The sequence below is a fragment of the Piliocolobus tephrosceles genome, chromosome 11 (genome assembly GCF_002776525.5).
Source record: "Piliocolobus tephrosceles isolate RC106 chromosome 11, ASM277652v3, whole genome shotgun sequence".
Taxonomy (NCBI): Eukaryota; Metazoa; Chordata; class Mammalia; order Primates; family Cercopithecidae; genus Piliocolobus; species Piliocolobus tephrosceles.
Window position 1 is genome coordinate 116,652,400 of NC_045444.1, and position 20,071 is coordinate 116,672,470.

Genomic DNA, 20,071 nt, shown 5'->3' on the forward strand with positions numbered 1-20,071 from the left:
CACACATCTACAACCATCTGATATTTGACAAACCTGAGAAAAACAAGAAATGGGGAAAGGATTCCCTATTTAATAAATGGTGCTGGGAAAATTGGCTAGCCATAAGTAGAAAGCTGAAACTGGATCCTTTCCTTACTCCTTATACGAAGATTAATTCAAGATGGATTAGAGACTTAAATGTTAGACCTAATACCATAAAAACCCTAGAAGAAAATCTAGGTAGTACCATTCAGGACATAGGCATGGGCAAGGACTTCATGTCTAAAACACCAAAAGCAACGGCAGCAAAAGCCAAAATTGACAAATGGGATCTAATTAAACTAAAGAGCTTCTGCACAGCAAAAGAAACGACCATCAGAGTGAACAGGCAACCTACAGAATGGGAGAAAATTTTTGCAATCTACTCATCTGATAAAGGGCTAATTTCCAGAATCTACAAAGAACTCAAACAAATATACAAGAAAAAAACAAACAACCCCATCCAAAAGTGGGGAAATGATATGAACAGACATTTCTCAAAAGAAGACATTCATACAGCCAACAGACACATGAAAAAATGCTCATCATCACTGGCCATCAGAGAAATGCAAATCAAAACCACAATGAGATACCATCTCACACCAGTTAGAATGGCAATCATTAAAAAATCAGGAAACAATAGGTGTTGGAGAGGATGTGGAGAAATAGGAACACTTTTACACTGTTGGTGGGATTGTAAACTAGTTCAACCATTATGGAAAACAGTATGGCGATTCCTCAAGGATCTAGAACTAGATGTACCATATGACCCAGCCATCCCACTACTGGGTATATACCCAAAGGATTATAAATTATGCTACTACAAAGACACATGCACACGTATGTTTATTGCGGCACTATTCACAATAGCAAAGACTTGGAATCAACCCAAATGTCCATCAGTGACAGACTGGATTAAGAAAATGTGGCACATATACACCATGGAATACTATGCAGCCATAAAAAAGGATGAGTTTGCGTCCTTTGTAGGGACATGGATGCAGCTGGAAACCATCATTCTTAGCAAACTATCACAAGAAGAGAAAACCAAACACCGCATGTTCTCACTCATAGGTGGGAACTGAACAATGAGCTCACTTGGACTCGGGAAGGGGAACATCACACACTGGGGCCTATCATGGGGAGGGGGGAGGGGGGAGGGATTGCATTGGGGAGTTATACCTGATATAAATGATGAATTGATGGGTGCTGATGAGTTGATGGGTGCAGCACACCAACATGGCACATGTATACATATGTAACCTGCACGTTATGCACATGTACCCTAGAACTTAAAGTATAATAAAAAAAAAAAGAAAGAAAAAAAAAAAAAAAAAAGAAAAGAAAGAGATAAAAAAAAAAAAAAGAAAAAAAGCTCCACATCACTGAGCATTAGAGAACTGCAAATCAAAACCACAATGAGATACCATCTCATGCCAGTCAGAATGGCGATTATTAAAAAGTTAAGAAACAACAGATGCTGGCAAAGCTGTGAAGAAACAGGAACACTTTTATACTGTTGGTGATAATGTAAATTAGTTCAACCATTGTGAAAGACCTCGTAGCAATTCCTCAAAGACCTAGAACCAGAAATACCATTTGACTCAGCAAGCAATCCCATTACTGGGTATACACCCAAAGGAATAGAAATCATTCTATTATAAAGATACATGCATGTGTATGTTCACTGCAGCACTATTCACAATAGCAAAGACATGGGCTCAACCTAAATATCCATCAATTATAGACTGGGTAAAGAATATGTGGTACATATACACCACAGAATATTATGCAGCCATAAAAAGGAACAAGGTCGTGTTCTTTGCAGGGGCATGATTAGAGCTTGCAGCCATTATCCTCAGCAAACTAATGCACGAACAGAAAACTAAACACCGCCTGTTCTCACTTATAAGTCGGAGTTAAACAATGAGAACACATGGACACAGGGAGGGGAACAGCACACACTGGGACCTGTCAGGGGAGCAGGAGGGAGAGCACCAGGATAAACAGCTAATGCATGTTGGGCTTAATACCTATGGGATGGGTTGATAGGTGCAGCAAACCACCATGGCACACATTTACCTATGTAACAAACCTGCACATCCTGCACATGTATCCCAGAACTTAAAATACATTTTTTTAAAGAAAAGGTGAGGTCTGAGGGTGTATAGCAAGGAAAGGGAGGAGGATAAGGGGATTAGCTTTGGGGTTGTGGGGGGTGAGTGGGGAGGCCCATGTGAGGAGGCACTGAGCAGGAATGAGGTGGCAGCATTCATTATCTGATGACCTATGCTATGAGGAATCAGGCTGGTGTGACCCTAGAGACATGGGTAGGGGTGGTTTATGGGTGTTGGTGACATCCTGTGTCTTGAGTTGCATGCTGGGTATGTGGGTGCTTTTTCTGTGTGTGTGAATCCATCAAGCTGTACTCTTAGGATACATGCATTTTCTGCAACACATCCATCAGTGCTACTCAATGCTCCAACCTACGATGGGACAGGGGCTTGATCAGAATCAATGCACTGCTGTTGCCACTAAGGAGTCTAGCTATGAAAACAGGGTGCTTAGCGTCACAGTTGGTTTACAAGCTCCTTATTCTCATAGACCTGCAACCAACATGCTTGTAGATGACACCAGTCTGGGGTTCCCACCTTGGGTAGCACCTACTATACTTCGATAATGAATAAAAAGGGCCAATGTGGCTGGAGACCAAAAAAGGAAGAGAGGGTGACAAGAAATGACGCTGAAGAAGTGAGGTACAAAAGCAGAAGAAAAATAAATGCAAGAAGAGGAGCGGGAGGGAAAGGACAGAGATGCAAAGAGGCCCGAGGGACAGAGAGGCTGAAGCAAGCCCAGGGTCCCAACCAACACGGGAAAAGGAACGAGAACACTGTCAGGCTGTGCTTGAATGAGGGTTTCCTTTAATTCCTAGAATGGAAGACATAGAAGTTTATTTTAGAACTTGACTTAAAGGTTTAGTGATCATCCTTAATCATTTTTGGGTCTTTGTACAGCTCTGTGTTAAAGAATCCTTCTAAGTATGGAAATAGCCACCATGCACAGGTGGGTGGGTAGGCTGGCAGCACTCCTGATGCACCCAATTCAGCTGGTACCCATGAGGGTGGAGAACAACTTCGGAGGAGAAGGACAAGGACGGTGGAAGAAGGGAGAGAGGAGAAGGAGACAGTGGGTGGAGCCTGCAGCAGAGGCCAGGGCTCTGGGGAACCCAAGGAGGAGGCGCTGTGGCTTGCTTGCTTACTTCTTCAGTGAATATTTTTCTGAAATTTCCTTTTTGAACTTGAACAAATATCTTTTTCCTTTTCCTTTTCTAAAAACAGAATTAATAATCACTTATAGCTACAAACGTACATTTATAAGACTCATATGTTAACAATCTTAAAGTATTTTTTCCTGTTTTTCTACCAGTTTGGAGAGACAAGTTACATATGAGTCCTTGCGAAAGGACTTTCTTGCAGCATTGACTCAGGAAATACAGCAAGCTCATGTTAAAAGACAGAAAAACTAAAAATACTACAGAAGCCAAATTTCCACTAATTAATATTTATCAATACATTTACTACAAATACTAGAATAAAGGGATGTACAGGAGTCCCCCCTTATCCATAGGGCATATGTTTCAAGCCCTCCAGTGGATGCCTGAAACCATGGGTAGTGGCCACCCCTGCAGATACTATGATTCTTCAATCTGATAACCAAGACAGCTACTAAGTGATTGATGGGTGCGCTGCGTATACAGCAAGACACACTGGATCAAGAGATGATTCACATCCCCAAGTGGGATACAGCAGGATGGTGCAAGACTGTCACGCTACTCAGAACAGCACATGATTTTTAACTTACAAATTGTTTATTTCTGGAACTTTCCATTTAAGATTTTCAAACTGCAGTTGACTCCAGGTAACTGAAATCACGGAACAAAAAACTGCTTATAAAGGGGGGCTACTGTATGGCCTTATAAACATCACATAGGAAGGGCTTTTTAAGGAGGAAGTAATGGGCATAAAGCAGTGGTTAACACTGGCTGATTTTCCTCTCAGGGATATCTGGCAATGTTTGGAAATCTTTTTGTTTGTCAGGACTGGGAAGCAGGTGCTACTGGCATCTAATGGGTAGAGGCCAGAGATGTTGCTAAACATCCGATGACACACAGGACAGCCTCCGAAGCAAAGAATTATTCAGTCCAAAATGTCAACAATGCCAAGATTGAGAAACTCTGGCATAAACCATACTGCTAAAGGTAAACTGATGTGTCTATCTACCTAAGCAGATGGCTCCACAACCAAAAGCTTCTTAAGTTCAAAGACAGAAACAAAATCAGAAAAACTGCAATAATTATAACAAAGGGTTAATCTCCCTAACTGATTAAACAAAAAAATGGCTAGTCCTATAGAAAAATGGGCAAATTCAAACAGATGACCCTCAAAAGAAAAATTTCCAATGTCAAATTTATTTAAAAAACAGGTAAATTGGTAAAGATAGACTAGGTAATGCTGTGGTAATTCACGATGCTCCACAGGTGTCAACAAACTATGGTCTAAGGGCCTAATTGGCCTACTGCCTGTTTATGTAAATAAAGTTTTATTGGAATACAGCCACACCCATTTGTCTATGTATTTGCCTCTGGCTGCTGTCACGCTACAAAGGCAGAGTCGAGTAGGTGCATCTTCTGGTCCTTTTTGGAAAAAAATTGCCAAGCTCTGGTTTACAATGACAAAGGTTTACTTCTCTCTCATGCTGTTTGTTCATCATAAATTAGATGAGGCTCAGCCCTACATCACTGACACTCGTGGCTCCTGCAGACAGAGCAGCCTCGGTCTAGAACATTCCTGGTCTTGGGCAGAGAGATAGGAGACAAAGGGGCTTTTAAAGCCTTGGCCTGCAAGTGGCTCTCTAACTTGGGTCCACATTTCTTTGGCTAAGTTATCACATGGGCACTCCTGGGTCCACAGGGCAGGGCTGTGGACTTCTGAGGAGGTGGGGCACTGGAACCCTGGAGAACTGTAATACCATCTACCACAGCATGTTTGATCACCTGCTTAGTGCAAAGAAATTCAAAGGGAAACACCAGTGGAATATCACTCTTCACCTTTGGCAGTCATCACAGACACATCTTATTTCTAGTGTTGGTGAAAGTGTAGGGAAAGGGTGTCTATATGATGTTAAAGGGAGTATAAACAGATAATTGAGGCAATTTGACAACAAATATGTCCTAATATAAAAATGCAGACAACCAAGCAACTTCACTTCTAAAAATGAAACATTAAAAAATAATCCTGCAAATGTGTCCACTTTGAGGATTGGTGCCACTTCCAAGACTGGGTTGGCCAGAACCAGAAAGGAGTCTCCCAAACTCAAGAGAGTAGTGGCGACTCTATATAGAAATGAAAACAGCAGACACTGGGGAGTGGTCATGTAAATCCACATGGCAAAGCCAAGGTGAACTGCACCCCGAGAACATTTCTTCCAACAACCACTGTCACATCAACAGATCCATGCTCTGTCTTCATGTCCCTCTTGTCTGTACATCTCCCTCCTTCTACTATCGACTTTACATATCTATCTGACCCTGCATGCTCCAAGAGACCCTCATACATTGAGCTATTCAAATAGCAGATTTCATCATTAGTCTTACCTCTCGATCTGGACTTTTGGGCGCATTCAGTTCTTGCCTTTTGGATGCTCGTCATGACCTTTGAGTTCCAGGTTGAGTCGTCTATCCTTCCAGTCACCTTATCCACCACTTGGAGCTTCTCTTTGATGCTATGCCCAGGTGAGGTTGCCACTGGATCAAACAGACTTGTGAATAGTTTAGTGAGCTCCCTTCTCATGTTCCCAGCCCCTACCCTTTCAGGAGTTATCTTGCAATTTCTCTATATTTCTCTTGTGTGTATCTTTCTTCTCCCCCAGTCTCACAATACTTCCTTCTGTTTCTCTTTTTCAAGTCCTCATTTTGTTTAGGAATTATAGGTGTATCAATTAGAATGCAAGCTCCACTACTGTAAGGATTTGTGTCTGTCTTTCTCACTGCTGAGTTCCCAGGACCTAGGACACATACCCGGCCCACACCTTATACTCCATTGCTGAATGAATGTTTAATAGGCACTAAGTTTTTGAAAATATTAAATGTATTTTTCTTTTGTTTTTATTTCAATAGCTTTTGGGGTACAAGTGGTTTTTGGTTACCTGGATGAATTATACAATGCTGAAGTCTGAGACTTTAGTGTACTCTTCATCTGAGTAGTGTACATTGTACCCAATACATAGTTTTCTATTCCTCTTCCTCCCTCCCCCTTCTGAGTTTCCATAATCCATTATATCACTCTGTATGCCTTTGAGTACTAATATCTTAGCTCCCACCTATAAGTGAGAACATACAGTATTTGGTTTTCCATTCCATTTCCTCACTTAGAATAATGGCCTCCAGCTCCATTTAAGTTGCTGCCAAAGACATTATTTCATTCTTTTTTACGGCTTAGTAGTACACCATGGTGTATATATACTATATATTCTTTACATATTCATTGGTCAATGGGCACTCAGGTTGGTTCTGTATCTTTACAATTGTGAATTATGTAGCAATAAACATGTGTGCAGGTGTCTTCTTGATATAATGATTTATTTTCCTTTGGGTTGATACCTAGTAGTGGGGTTGCTAGATTGAATGAATGGTAGTTCTACTTTTAGTTCTTTAAGAAATCTCCAAACTGTTTTCCATAGAGGTTGTACTAATTTGCACTCCCACCAGCAGTGTATAAACATTCCCTTTTCACCACATCCTTGTCAACATCTATTTTTTTTTTTTTTTTGTCTTTTTAATAATGGTCATTCTTGCAGGAGTAAGGTGGTATCTCATTGTGGTTTTAATCTGCATTTCCCTGATGATTAGTGGTGATGTTGAGCATTTTTTCAGACTTTTTTGGCCATTTGTATATCTTCTTTTGAAATATGTCTATTTATGTCATTTGCCCACTTTTTGATGGGATTTTTTTTTTTCCTGTAATGTTTGAGTTTCTTGTAGATTCTGGATATTAGTTCTTTGTTGGATGCATAATTTGCAAATATTTTCTCCCATTCTGTGTGTTGTCTGTTTACTCTGATGATTATTTCCTTTCCTACAAAGAAGCTTTTCAGTTTAATTTAAGTCCCATTTATTTATTTTTGTTTCTGTTGCATTTGCTTTTGGGGTCTCATGAATTCTTTGCTTAGGTCAATGTCCAGAAGAGTTTTTTGTAGGTTTTCTTACAGAATTTTTCTGGTTTCAGGTCTTAGGTTTAAATTTTTGAGTTGATTTTTGTGTCAGGTGAGAAATAGGGATCCAGTTTCATTCGTCTACATGAGGCTAGCCAGTTTTCCCCGCACCATTTATTAAATAGGGTGTCATTTCCCCAATTTAAGTTTTCGTATGCTTTGTCAAAGATCAGTTGGTTGTATTTGGCTTTATTTCTGAGTTCTCTATTCTATTTCATTGGTCTATGTGTCACTTTTATAACAGTATCATGATGTTTTGGTAACTATATCCTTGTAGTATAATTTTAAATCTGGTAATGTGATGCCTCCTGATTTGTGCTTTTTGCTTAGGATTGTTTTGGCTATGCAGGCTCTTTTTTGGTTCCATATGAATTTTAAAATTATTTTTTCTAATTCTGTGAAAGATGATGTTGGTATTTTGATAAGAATTGCATTCAATCTGTAGATTGCCTTGGGCAGTATGATCATTTTCATATTGATTCTTCCAATCCATGAGCATGGGATATGTTTCTATATGTTTGTGTCGTCTATGATTTCTCTCAGCAGTGTTTTGAAGTTCTCCCTGTAGAGATCTTTTGTCTTTTTGGATAAGTATATTCCTAGGTATTTTATTTTATTTTGTTGAAGTTGTTGTAAAAGGGATTGAGTTCTTGATTTGATTCTCAGCTTGGTCACTGTTGGTGTATAGCAGTGCTAATTTGTGTATATTTGATTTAGTAACCTGAGACTTTACTAAATTCATTTATCAAATCTAGGAGTCTTCTGAAGGAGTCTTCAGAGTTTTCTAGGTATATGATCATATCATTAATGAACAGCGATACTTTGACTTCTTTTCCAATTTGGATATCATTTCTTTCTTTCTCTTGCCTGATTGTTCTGGCTAGGACTCTAGTACTATGTTGAATAGAAGTGATGAAAGTGGGCATCCTTGTCTTGTTCCAGTTCTCAGGGGGAATGCTTTAGGCTTTTTCCCACTTAGTATCGCACTGACTGTGGATTTGCCATATATGGCTTTTATAATTTTGAGGTAAGCCCCTTCTATGCCTAGTTTGTTGAGGATCTTTATCTAAAGGGATGCTGGATTTTATCAAATGTTTTTTCTGCATCTATTGAAATGATCTATGGTTCTAAATTATGTTTTTGTGATGTACCACATTTACTGACTTGCATGTGTTAAACCATCCCTAAATCCCTGGATTAAATCCACTTGATCATTGTGTATTATATTTTTGATGGGCTGCTGGATTCAGTTAGCTAGTATTTTGTTGAGGATTTTTGCAACTACATTCATCAGGGATACTGGTCTGTTGTTTCTTTATCATGTCCTTTCCTGGTTTTGATATCAGGGTGACACTGGCTTCACAGAATGAGTGAGGGGATTCCCTCTTAACCTTTTGGAATAGTTTCAGTAGTATTGGCACCAATTCTTCTTTAAATGTCTGGTAGAATTCAGCTGTGAGTGCATCTGGCTCTGGGCTTTTTGTTGTTGTTGCTGGCATTTTAAAAATTACTGATTCAATCTCACTGCTTCTTATTGGTTGTTCATGATTTCTATTTATTCCCGATTTAATCTAGGAGGGATGTATGTTTCCAGGAATTTATTAATTTCCTTTAGATCTTTCTAGTTTTGTGCTTAGAGGTGTTCGCAGTAGTCTTGAATAATCTTTTGTATTTCTCTGATGTCAGTCGTAATGTCTCCAGTTTCATTTCTAGTTTGAGTTTATATGAAACCTCTCTCTTCTTTTTTTGGTTATTCTAGCCAACGCTCTATCCATTTTATTTATCTTTTCAAAGAACCAGCTTTTTGTTTCATTGATCTTTTTTATTTTTTGTGTCAACTTTATTTGGTTCTGCTCTCATCTTTCTTTTTTTCTGCTAGCTTTGGGTTTCTCTAGTTCCTTGAGACAGGACATTAGGTTGTCAGTTTGTGATCTTTCAGAATTTTTGATGTAGGCATTTAGTGCTATAAACTTTCCTCTTAAAAGCAGTGCTTTTGCTGTATCCTAGAGGTTTTGTTAATTTATGTCACTGTTACCATTCATTTCAAATAATTTTTAAAGTTCCATCTTAATTTCAGTGTTAACCCATAAATCGTTCAGGAGCAGGTTATTTAATTTCCATTTATTTGTATGGTTTTGAAAGTTCCTTTTGGAGTTGATTTTTAGTTTTATTTCACTGTGGTCTGAGGAGATACTTGATATAATTTCAATATTTTTCTTCCAAAAACAACCCCCCAAAATGGGATACATGTGCAGAATGTGCAGGTTTGTTACATAAGTATACATGTGTCATGGTGGTTTGCTGCACTTATTGACCCCCTCTAAGTTCCCTCCCCTCACCCCTCACCCCCTAACAGGCCCTGCTGTGTGTTGTTCTCCTCTCTGTGTCCATTTGGTCTCAATGATCAACTCCCACTTATGAGTGAGAACATGTGGTATTTGGTTTTGTGTTCCTGTGTTAGTTTGCTAAGGATGATGGCTTCCAGCTTCACCTATGTACCTGCAAAGGACATGATCTCATTACTTTTCATGGCTGCATAGTATTCTATGGTATATATGTACCACATTTTCTTTATCCAGTCTATCATTGATGGGCATTTCAGTTTGTTTCATGCCTTTGCTATTGTAAATACTGCTGCAATAAATGTACATGCTCCTGTGTCTTTATAATAGAATAATTTATATTCCTTTGGGTATATACCCAGTAATGAGATTGCTGGGTCAAATGGTATATCTGGTTCCAGATCCTTGAGGAATTACTATACTGTCCTCCATAATGATTGAACAAATTCACATTCTCACCAACAGTGTAAAAGCATTCTTATTTCTCCATGGCCTCAACAGCATCTGTTGTTTCCTGATCTCTTAATAATTGCCATTCTGACTGGCATGAGATGGTATCTCATTGTGGTTTTGATTTGCATTTCTCTGATGATCAGTGATGTTGAGTTTTTTTTCCATATGTTTGTTGGCTATGTAAATGTCTTCTTTTGAGAAGTGTCTGTTCATATCCTTTGCCTACTTTTTGATGGGGTTGTTTTTTTTTCTTGTAAATAGGTTTAAGTTCCTTGTAAATTCTGGATATTAAACCTTTGTCAGATGGGTGAATTGCAAAATTTTTCTCCCATTCTGTAGGTTGCCTATTCACTCTAATGCTAGTTTCTTTTGCTGTGCAGAAGTTCTTTAGTTTAGTCAGATCCCATTTGTCAATTTTGGCTTTTCTTGCAATTGCTTTTGGTGTTTTTGTCATGAAGACTTTGCCCACACCTATGTCTTGAATGGTATTGCCTTGGTTTTCTTCTAGGATTTTTATGGTTTTGGGTTTTACATTTACATCTTTAATTCATCTTGAGTTAATTTTTGTATAAGGTGTGAGGAAGGGGTCCAGTTTCAATTTTCTGCATATGGCTAGCCTGTTTTCCTGGCATTAATTATTAAACGGGGAATCCTTTTGCCATTGCTTGTTTTTGTCAGGTTTGTCGAAGATCAGATGGTTGTAGATGTGTGGTGTTATTTCTGAGGTCTCTGTTCTGCTCCATTGGTCTAAATGTCTGCTTTGGTACCAGTACCATGCTGTTTTGGTTACTGTAGCCTTGTCATATAGTTTAGGGTCAGGTAGTGTGATGCCTCCAGCTTTGTTCTTTTTCCTTAGGATTGTCTTGGCTATATGGAATCTTCTTTGATTCCATATTGAATTTAAAACAGTTTTTTCTAATTCTGTGATGAATGTAGAGACAACATTCCAGAATCTCTGGGACACAGCTAAAGCAGTGTTAAGAGGGAAACTTATAGTACTAAATGCCCATGTCAGAAAGCTAGAAAGATCTCAAATTGACACCCTAACATCACAATTAAAAGAACTAGAGGCTGGATGTGGTGGCTTATGCCTGTAATCCCAGCACTTTGGGAGGCCAAGGCAGGTGGATCACCTGAGGTCGGGAGTTCGAGACCCACCTGACCAATATGGAGAAACCCCATCTCTACTAAAAATACAAAATTAGCTTGGTGTGGTGGCGCATGCCTGTAATCCCAGCTACTCAGGAGGCTGAGGTAGGAGAATCTCTTGAACCCAGGAGGTGGAGGTTGCAGTGAGCCGAGATTGCGCCATTGCACTCCAGCCTGGACAACAAGAGTGAAACTCCATTACAAAAAAAAAAAAAAAGAGCTAGAGAGGCAAGAGCAAACTAATCCAAAAGTCAGCAGAAAGCAAGAAATAGCTAAGATCAGGGAAGAATTGAAGGAGATAGAGACATGAAAAACTCCTCTCAAAAAATCAATGAATCCAGGAGCTGGTTTTTTGAAAAAATTAACAAAATAGACCATTAGCCAGATTAATAAAGAAGAAGAGAGAGAAGAATCAAATAGACACAATAAGAATGATAAAGGGGATATAATCACTGGTCCCACAGAAATACAAACTACCATCAGAGAATACTATAAACACCTCTACACAAATAAACTAGAAAATCTAGAAGAAATGGATACATTTCTGGACTCATACACCTTACTGTGACTAGACCAGGAAGAAGTTGAATCCCTGAATAGACCAATAACAGCTCTGAAATTGAGGCAGTACTTAATAGCCTACCAACCAAAAAAAGCCCAGGACCAGACAGATTCACAGCTGAATTTTTTTGTTTCTTATTCTGTAACTAACACAGTTTGTGCCCTGGAGCAGACACATGCATTCAGGCATGCAAACAAAAAAAAAAAAAAAAAAAAAAAAAAAAATTCTACCAGAAATACAAAGAGGAGCTGGTACCATTCCTTCTGAAACTATTACAAACAGTTGAAAGGAGGGACTCCTCCTTAACTCATTTTATGAAGCCACCATCATTCTGATACCAAAACTGGGAAGAGACAAAAAAAGAAAATTTCAGGGCAATATCCCTGATGAACATCAATACAAAAGTCCTCAATAAAATACCAGCAAGCCGAATCCAGCAGCACATCAAAAACTTTATCCACCTTGATCAAGTCAGTTTCATCTCTGGGATGCAAGACTGCTTCAACATATGCAAATCAATAAACGTAAACAAAGAGAACCAAAGATAAACACCACATAATTATCTTGATAGATGCAGAAAAGACCTTTGATAAAATTCAACATCCCTTCATGTTAAAAACCCTTAATAAACTAGGTATTGATGGAACATATTTCAAAATAATAAGAGCTACTTATGACAAACCCATAGCCATATCATATTGAATGGGTAAGAGCTGGAAGCATTCCCTTTGAAAACCAGTACAAGACAAGGATGCCCTCTCTCACCACTCCTATTCAACATAGTATTAGAAGTTCTGGCCAGGGTAATCAGGCAAGAGAAAGATATAAAGAGTATTCAAACAGGAAGAGAGAAAGTCAAGTTGTCTCTGTTTGCAGATGACATGATTATATATTTAGAAAATCCCATCATCTCAGCCCAAAAACTTCTTGAAGTGATAAGTAACTTCAGCAAAGTCTCAGGATACAAAAATAAAAGTGTAAGAATCACAAGCATTCCTTTACACCAACAAAAGGCAAGCAGAGAGCCAAATCATGATGAACTCCCATTAACAATTACCATAAATACAATAAAATAGCTAGGAATATAGCTAACAGAGGATGTGAAGGACCTCTTCAAGAAGAACTACAAACCACTGCTCAAGGAAATAAGAGAGGACACAAACAAATGGAAAAACATTCCATCTTCATGGATAAGAAGAATCAATATCTTGAAAATGGCCATACTGCCCAAAGTAATTTATAGATTCAATGTTATTCCCATCAAACTATAATTTCAATTTATAAAAATTTACTGAGACTTGTTTTGTGGCCTATCATATGGTTTGTTTTGGAGAATGTTCCATGTGCTGATGAGAAGAATATAATCTTCTGTAAATATTTATTAGGTCTATTTGTTCTAGAGTGTAGTTTACATCTATTGTTTCTTTGTTGACTTTCTGTCTCAATGATCTCTCTGGTGCTGACAGTGGAATATTGAAGTTCCCCACTATTATTGTGTTGTTGTCTATCTCTTTTCTTAGGTCTAGTGGTAAATGTCTTATGAATCTGGGAACTCGAGTGTTAGCTACATATACATTTAGGATTGTAATATCTTCCTGTTGGATTGATCCTTTTATCATTATATAATGACCTTCTTTGTTTTTTTTTGTTTTTGTTTTTTTGTTTTTACTGTTGCTACTTTAAAGTCTGTTTTATCTAAGAAAAGCTACTCCTGTTTGCTTTGGTTTCCATTTGCATGGGATATCTTTTTTCACCCTTATATCTTGAATTTATATGGGTCCTTATGTGTTAAGTGAGTCTCTTGAAGATAGCAGATACTCGGTTTGTGATTTTGTATCCATTCTGCCAATCTGTATCTTTTAAGTGGAGCATTTAGGCCCATTTATGTTGAACATTAATATCAAGATGTGAGGTACTGTTTCAGTCATCATGTTAATTGTTACCTACACACTCTGTTTTCTTCATTGTGCTATTTATAGACCTTGTGAATTTTATGCTTTCAAGAGTTTGTATTTTGGTGCATATCAATCTTTTGTTTCAAGATTTAGAACTCCTTTTGGCATTTCTTTTTTTTTTTTTTTTTTTTTTTTTGAGACGGAGTCTGGCTCTGTCGCCCAGGCTGGAGTGCAGTGGCCCGATCTCAGCTCACTACAAGCTCCGCCTGGCATTTCTTATAAAGCTGGTCTGGTAGTGAAAAATTCTCTCATCATTTGTTTGTCAAAACATGACTTTATTTCTCCTTCATTCATAAAACTTAGTTTTGCCAGATACAAAATTCTTGGCTGAGAGTTATTTATTCTGTTTAAGGAGACTAAAGATAAGACTCCAATCCCTTCTAGCTTGTAAGGTTTCTGCTGAGGAAGTATATATTTTTCATTCTTGCAAATAGTAAAGATTTCCCTGACTATTACATCAATAGGTTTCAGGTGGAGGGAAGATGTTGGCTAGAACTGAGAAGCCATGCTCAGTTGAGGCCATTTTGGCAAGCTTAGACAAAATCCTGAAGCACAGTATTTGTTGGGAGCAAAGAGGAATTTGTAAATTCCAAAAATTACCTGTACCTATCAAAAGAAAACTTTGGAGGTCTGAACGTCAAGTGTTCCTATAAGTCATTGGTAGTAAATACTCAGAAAATGACAGAGAGTATGTTTCTTCCAGCCTAGGGAGGCAGTGGGGTGGGGAACCAGGAAGAAGAGGCCAGGGAGGAGAAAGCCAAGCAGGCAGATATGACTTTCCTTCCAGGCCAAACCCCAAGATTGAGAGATGCTGGGAACAAGCAGAAAAATTAGAAGGATTTCCAAAGCAGCGAGCCTCGTGTCCTAATTCATGTTTCGCAGCTGGGACAAGATCCCTTCCCAGGCTGGCTCCCATAAAGGCACAGAATCCAAGAGAATCCCCACTGATTGGCATATCTCAGGCCCTTTGTAAATAATTTTGAGTAAAAGAACAAAGAAAAAGGGGTTAGGTACAGTGGCTCACACCTGTATCCCAGAACTTTGGGAGGTTAGGGCAAGAGGATCACTTGAGGCCAGGATTTCAAGACCAGCTGGGGCAACATAGCAAGACCTGGTCTCTAAAAAACATTTACAAAATAAATTTAAAAAAATAAGAAGGGAAAAAGTAAGGAACAGAGAAAGGGAAGAGGGAGAGAATACAGTAGAGAAAAAGAAAAGTGGGATGAAGCAGAGTAACCAGAAAAATGAAGCTTTTTTGTTTCTTATTCTGCAAGTAATGCAGTTTGTGCACTGGAATAGAAACATGCATGTAGACATGCAAGGAAGCATGGGTTGGCTGAGGTAGTTCTGAACACTCTACAACTCCAAATCTAATCCCAGTTTGGAACTGAAAGTCTGAATCTTGCTTGGGGATTTAGGTTTCTTGTGCCTATTCTTCTGGGCTCTGACCCTAGACAGGAAACAATCCTAATCTCAAAATTGTCTGACGTCTCGTGTCCACCTCAACCCCATTCCCTCCCTATGATAAGAGAAAAGAAGGCTAGGAATCAACCAAGTTGGTGTTAGGTTCTCTCTTCCTTTGTAGGGGAGTCTACTGATGGGGTGGCCTAGGGGACAAGGTTGGGGCTGGCTGTGTTCCAGGCACAACTGAGTGGCCATGTGGCTGGAGAGGAGGTCATGCCAGCTGGTCACGTGAAGGCCTTGATAAACACCAAGGGAGTAACCACTTCACTTTTCTTGCTTACCTCTTGGAAGTTTTTTTTTCTGTTTTCTTTTTGAACTTGACTGGCCATATTCTTTTCTCCTTTCTTCTAAAAAAGAAAAAAGTCCTATATCTTTTATGGCTACAAATATTGATCTACAAACCTGTAATGCCAATACTTCTTTAAGTAATTTTTTTCCTGTTTTCCCATCACTTTGAGAATGCAAGAAAACCATGAGACCTATGTGAAAAAAGTACTCCATTTTACCTGGAAATTGAATTTGGGGATTGAATGAAGATGGATCAGAAATATACTAGAGAACTAACATTTAAAATATGTCATTAAAAAATTTTTGGGGGACAGAATCTTGTTCTGTTATGCAGGCTAGAGTACAGTGGCATAATCTCAGCTCACCCCATCTCCGCTTCCTGGGTTCAAGTGATTCTCACACCTCAGCCTCCTGAGTAGCTGGCATAACAGGTATGCACCCCCAGGCTAATTTTTGTATTTTTAATAGAGACGGGGTTTCACCGTGTTGGCCAGGCTGGTCTTGAACTCCTGGCCTCAAGTGATCCTCCTGCCTCAGCCTCCCAAGGTGCTGGGATTACAGGCATGAGCCACTGTACTGAGCCAGCATCATAATCCTAATGGTTAGAGCACACTGCTTTTAGAAAAGTCCAGGAACTTTTCTATGTTGAAAAAAAGTTAAATCATGATTTTAAAAAGCATAAGGCTTTTTCTGGCTTGGATGTCATTTATGGCCTAGAATGGCATAATAACAGTAAGGTAACATCAGTCCACACCACAGAGACCAAATAGTTTCTTCTTTATGCTTATGCTCTGTCCTGGGAGATTTTCCCAAAGACAGTTTATTTCTGTTATCCATAGGATCTTGGAAGTAATGAGAAAGTAATTTTTGAATAAGCAGTTTTCTATTTTGGGCTATAGTGAATTGACAAAGGTTTGACAGTATTCTTTCTGCCCCTTCCTTTCTATGGAGAATGATGGCTCCTGAAAAGAGTTCCTGGGGACCAGGATGTTAATCCTGTGGCAGCCAGCCCTTACCCAGGGGATCTTGAAAAAACCCATTAATCCTTTCCATGTCTCTATTTCCTCATCTGTTAAATTGGAATAAGTCATTCAATCTTCTCCAAGGGTGGTTGTGAGAATAAAATAAAATTATCTATGAGAAAAGTTGAAATACTACTATATAAGCCAGTGCAATAGGAGAAACTGTTAAAAATGATCATTTAGATTTTAAGGTGTTAAAATTTAATCAATTTTCCTGACAATAATTAGATACTTGTTGTTTGAAAATCACATTTGTCATATGAGAGTTCTGATTTTTGTGACAATGACCACATCACCAGCGAACAGAAGAATATCCAGCTGTTTTCTCCCCTCTAAGGATAGTGGTATCGACTTACTCCAGAAATGTGAATAATGGTAGTGATGGTGAGGGGTTAATTAACAGGCACAATTTTACCAGCATGTGCCCACAACTCCACCAGTTATACAAGCCCAGTCATAGTGTTACATGTATGTTTGTAATGAGTTTTTCGCTTCTCAATTTTCCCAGAAAGGCCACATGAGAAATATGGAGATTGGAATTCTAGGAAAAAGCTCGATCCAGGGGTTGGATCAAGCTGTACTTTGGACAAGCTGTACTTTCAGTACAGTACCATGAATATACTTAGGACATTCATTCTCAGTAATGGTGATACTGATGCCAAGAGCGGAAAAACTCATTCTTGAGTGTTGAGAAAAATCTTATAAAGTGCAGATATACACACATACATATGGATACACTACATATAAAGGACATACATTTGTAGTAGTAAAATATCATGGGAAGGGTCTTGATTAAGAAAAAAAATCCAGAAGGGCTCTCTAGCACAGTGATAATGAAAAAAAAAGTTAAGAAATATTGCCTTAGTGTAAAACAGCTCTGAATTTAGATTCCTGGTGACTGTACTCTGAGACTAGTGATCTCCAAGTTTTACCTTGTGTGACCCTTGATGGTGTGCTAGGCGTCTTCTGGGACCTCTTTCCTTCATTCATTTTTGAAGTGTCATCAGTGATCTCTGGAAAACAAAAGATCTTAGTAAATGCCCCTTGGGAAGCTCCATGGAGAATCTCCCAGACACCCAGGAAGGCCCTTGCACACTTTGAAGTTAAGTGTCCTGGAGGCTCCAGGTCTTACCCTCTTAAGAATGCATCTACCAAGAGATTTGGTGCCGCTCATGACACTGTGCCTGTCTGCCACTCAGGGGAGGAGCAGACCACAGTTGGTTAGCAGTGGTTACTCTACCAATGAAGACATCCACAATGGGGTAGAGCCATCTGAACCCTTTGGCCAGAGTCTCTCAAAGTAAGGTCTGTGAGCCCATAGAGGGTCCCTCAAACCTTTTCAGAAAATTTGCAAGGTCAGAATTGTTTTCATAATAAGATGTTATCCGCCTTTTTCACTATTTCAACCTTCGTACAGATTGAGCAAGAGCAATGGCGGATAAAACTGCTGGTGCCTTAGGACACATCAAAGCAGTGTCCCCAGACCTCAGCAGGAATCACTGCATCCTTCATTGCCACCTGCTCACTGTACCAAAAATAAAAATAAAAGCAAGATTCACTTGAGAATGTTCGTGGTAAGCCAGTAAAAATTACTAATTTTATTAAACTTCTACCCTTGAGTACATATCTTACATCTTAATATTCTATGTGAAAACCTGAAGAGCACATATAAAGCATTTCTATTGCATCCTGAAGTACCACAGTGGCCTCAAGAAAACACCTGTGTGACTGAGTTACAAGCTCATTGTATAATTCCAAATGTACATTTTCCAAACGGCTGTACTATTATGAAATCTTGCATTAGTAGAAGGTCCATTCAAAATGCAAGATGGATTAATATATTTTATTGTAACAGAGTATGAAGTTAATTGATACGGTTTCAAATTTTACATTATAACTAATGTTTAAGAAACTATCACTTGTTGAGTGTTGGTGTAGTATTAAAGATGAATATCCACAGATATCTCAAAAGACTGTTAAATTACTTCACCCTTTTAAACTAGATATCTGTGTGAGACCAGATTTTCTTTCTATCCTTCAATCAAGGCAACATATTACAAATGAATGCAGAAACAGTTATAGGAATCCAGCTGTCTTTTTATAAAGCTCACTCACAATCAAAGATATTTGCACAAACATAAAATGATGTCACTCTTTTCACTAATTTTTTTTGTTTTAGAAAATATATTTATTTTTCATAAAATAACATTATTTACATTAACAGGCAATTGGTTTATTATTGTTAGTTTTACATTAATATTTTAAAATTATTAGTTTTAATTTCTAATAAGATACATGTAGATAGATATAAACAACATGAACAGAAGCTCTTTAGGGTCCTCAATAATTTTTGAGAGCATGAAGGAGTCCTGAGACCAAAAATTTGAGAGCTGCTGCCCCAGGCCACAGCTGTCCCTGTGAACACGACTGTTTCTTCCACAAAAACTTTTCAGATGCAAGAGATGCTTGCTTTCTTTGTCTCTCTTGTCATATCCTATCCTCATTGTCTGTACTTTTTCCTTTTTCTATTGACTTTACATATCTACTTAACCCTGTACCTGCTTGAGGACAGACCCTCCCACATTGAGACATTCAAATGGCAGATTCCATCATCAGTCTTACCCTCTGATCTGGAGTTTCGGGCACATTCAGTTCTCGCCTTTTGGACCCTTGTCACTACCGTGGAGTTCCAAGTTGAGTCATCTTTCTTTTGAGGAACCTGATCCACCACTTTGAGCTTCTTTTGGATTCCATGTCTAGGTGAGGCTGCATCTGGACCAAATAATGACTTGTTAGTAGTTTAAATTGGGGTCTTCAGTGAGCCTCCTACTGTCCCAATCAGTGACTTCCTTTCTCATGCTCCCAACTCCCACCCTTTCAGATCTCTGTATTCCTGTACTTCACTTTTCTCCTGCTATTTCTCTATAATTATATCCTTCTTCTTCTTCTTCTTCTTTTTTTTTTTTTTGAGACAGAGTCTCACACTGTCACCCAGGCTGGAGTGCAGTGGCACGATCTTGGCTCAGAGCATGCTCCGCCTCCCAGGTTCACGACATTCTCCTGCCTCAGCCTCCCAAGTAGCTGGGACTACAGGTGCCCACCACCACGCTAGGCTAATTTTTTGTGTTTTGAGTAGAGATGGGGTTTCACCGTGTTAGCCAGGATGGTCTCGATCTCCTGAGCTCATGATTTGCCCACCTTAGCCTCCCAAAGTGCTGGGATTACAGGCATGAGCCACCACGCCCGGCTTATATCCTTCTTCTTACACGTACCTTTCTTTGTCTCCCCAAATTACCATCTGCTTTCACTCCTGGTATGACCTGTTGCAATCAACTAGATAAATCTCCGGAAATCCTAGAGCTTATTTCCTGATTTTCGTTTGTGTTGACTGCACCACGAGGTGGCCACACAGTCTGGTCTAGGTGGAGAGGAAGTGTCTTACAAAGCACCTCTCCAGGTTCCCCAGGGCCCATGTATGGTACAGGAGATTTCCAAAAGTTTCTAGGTGCCTTCAGTGGGCAAAGTGCAAAGAATTAAAAAACCTGAGAG

At 39.0% G+C, this 20,071-nt stretch overlaps 1 protein-coding gene across 2 annotated transcripts in view; it reads right to left on the reverse strand.

The window, feature by feature from the left end:
* SP110 (SP110 nuclear body protein) overlaps positions 1-20,071 on the reverse strand; it is a 60,291-nt gene that overhangs the window by 18,438 nt on the left and 21,782 nt on the right. For both annotated transcript variants that reach the window (XM_023193870.2, XM_023193869.2), the window contains exons 12-14: positions 19,145-19,294; positions 17,455-17,535; positions 5,672-5,821 (exon numbers count right to left, since the gene is read on the reverse strand). In XM_023193870.2, the coding sequence (XP_023049638.1) occupies positions 5,672-5,821; positions 17,455-17,535; positions 19,145-19,294 (381 nt within the window). The remainder of the gene's footprint in view (positions 1-5,671; positions 5,822-17,454; positions 17,536-19,144; positions 19,295-20,071) is intronic.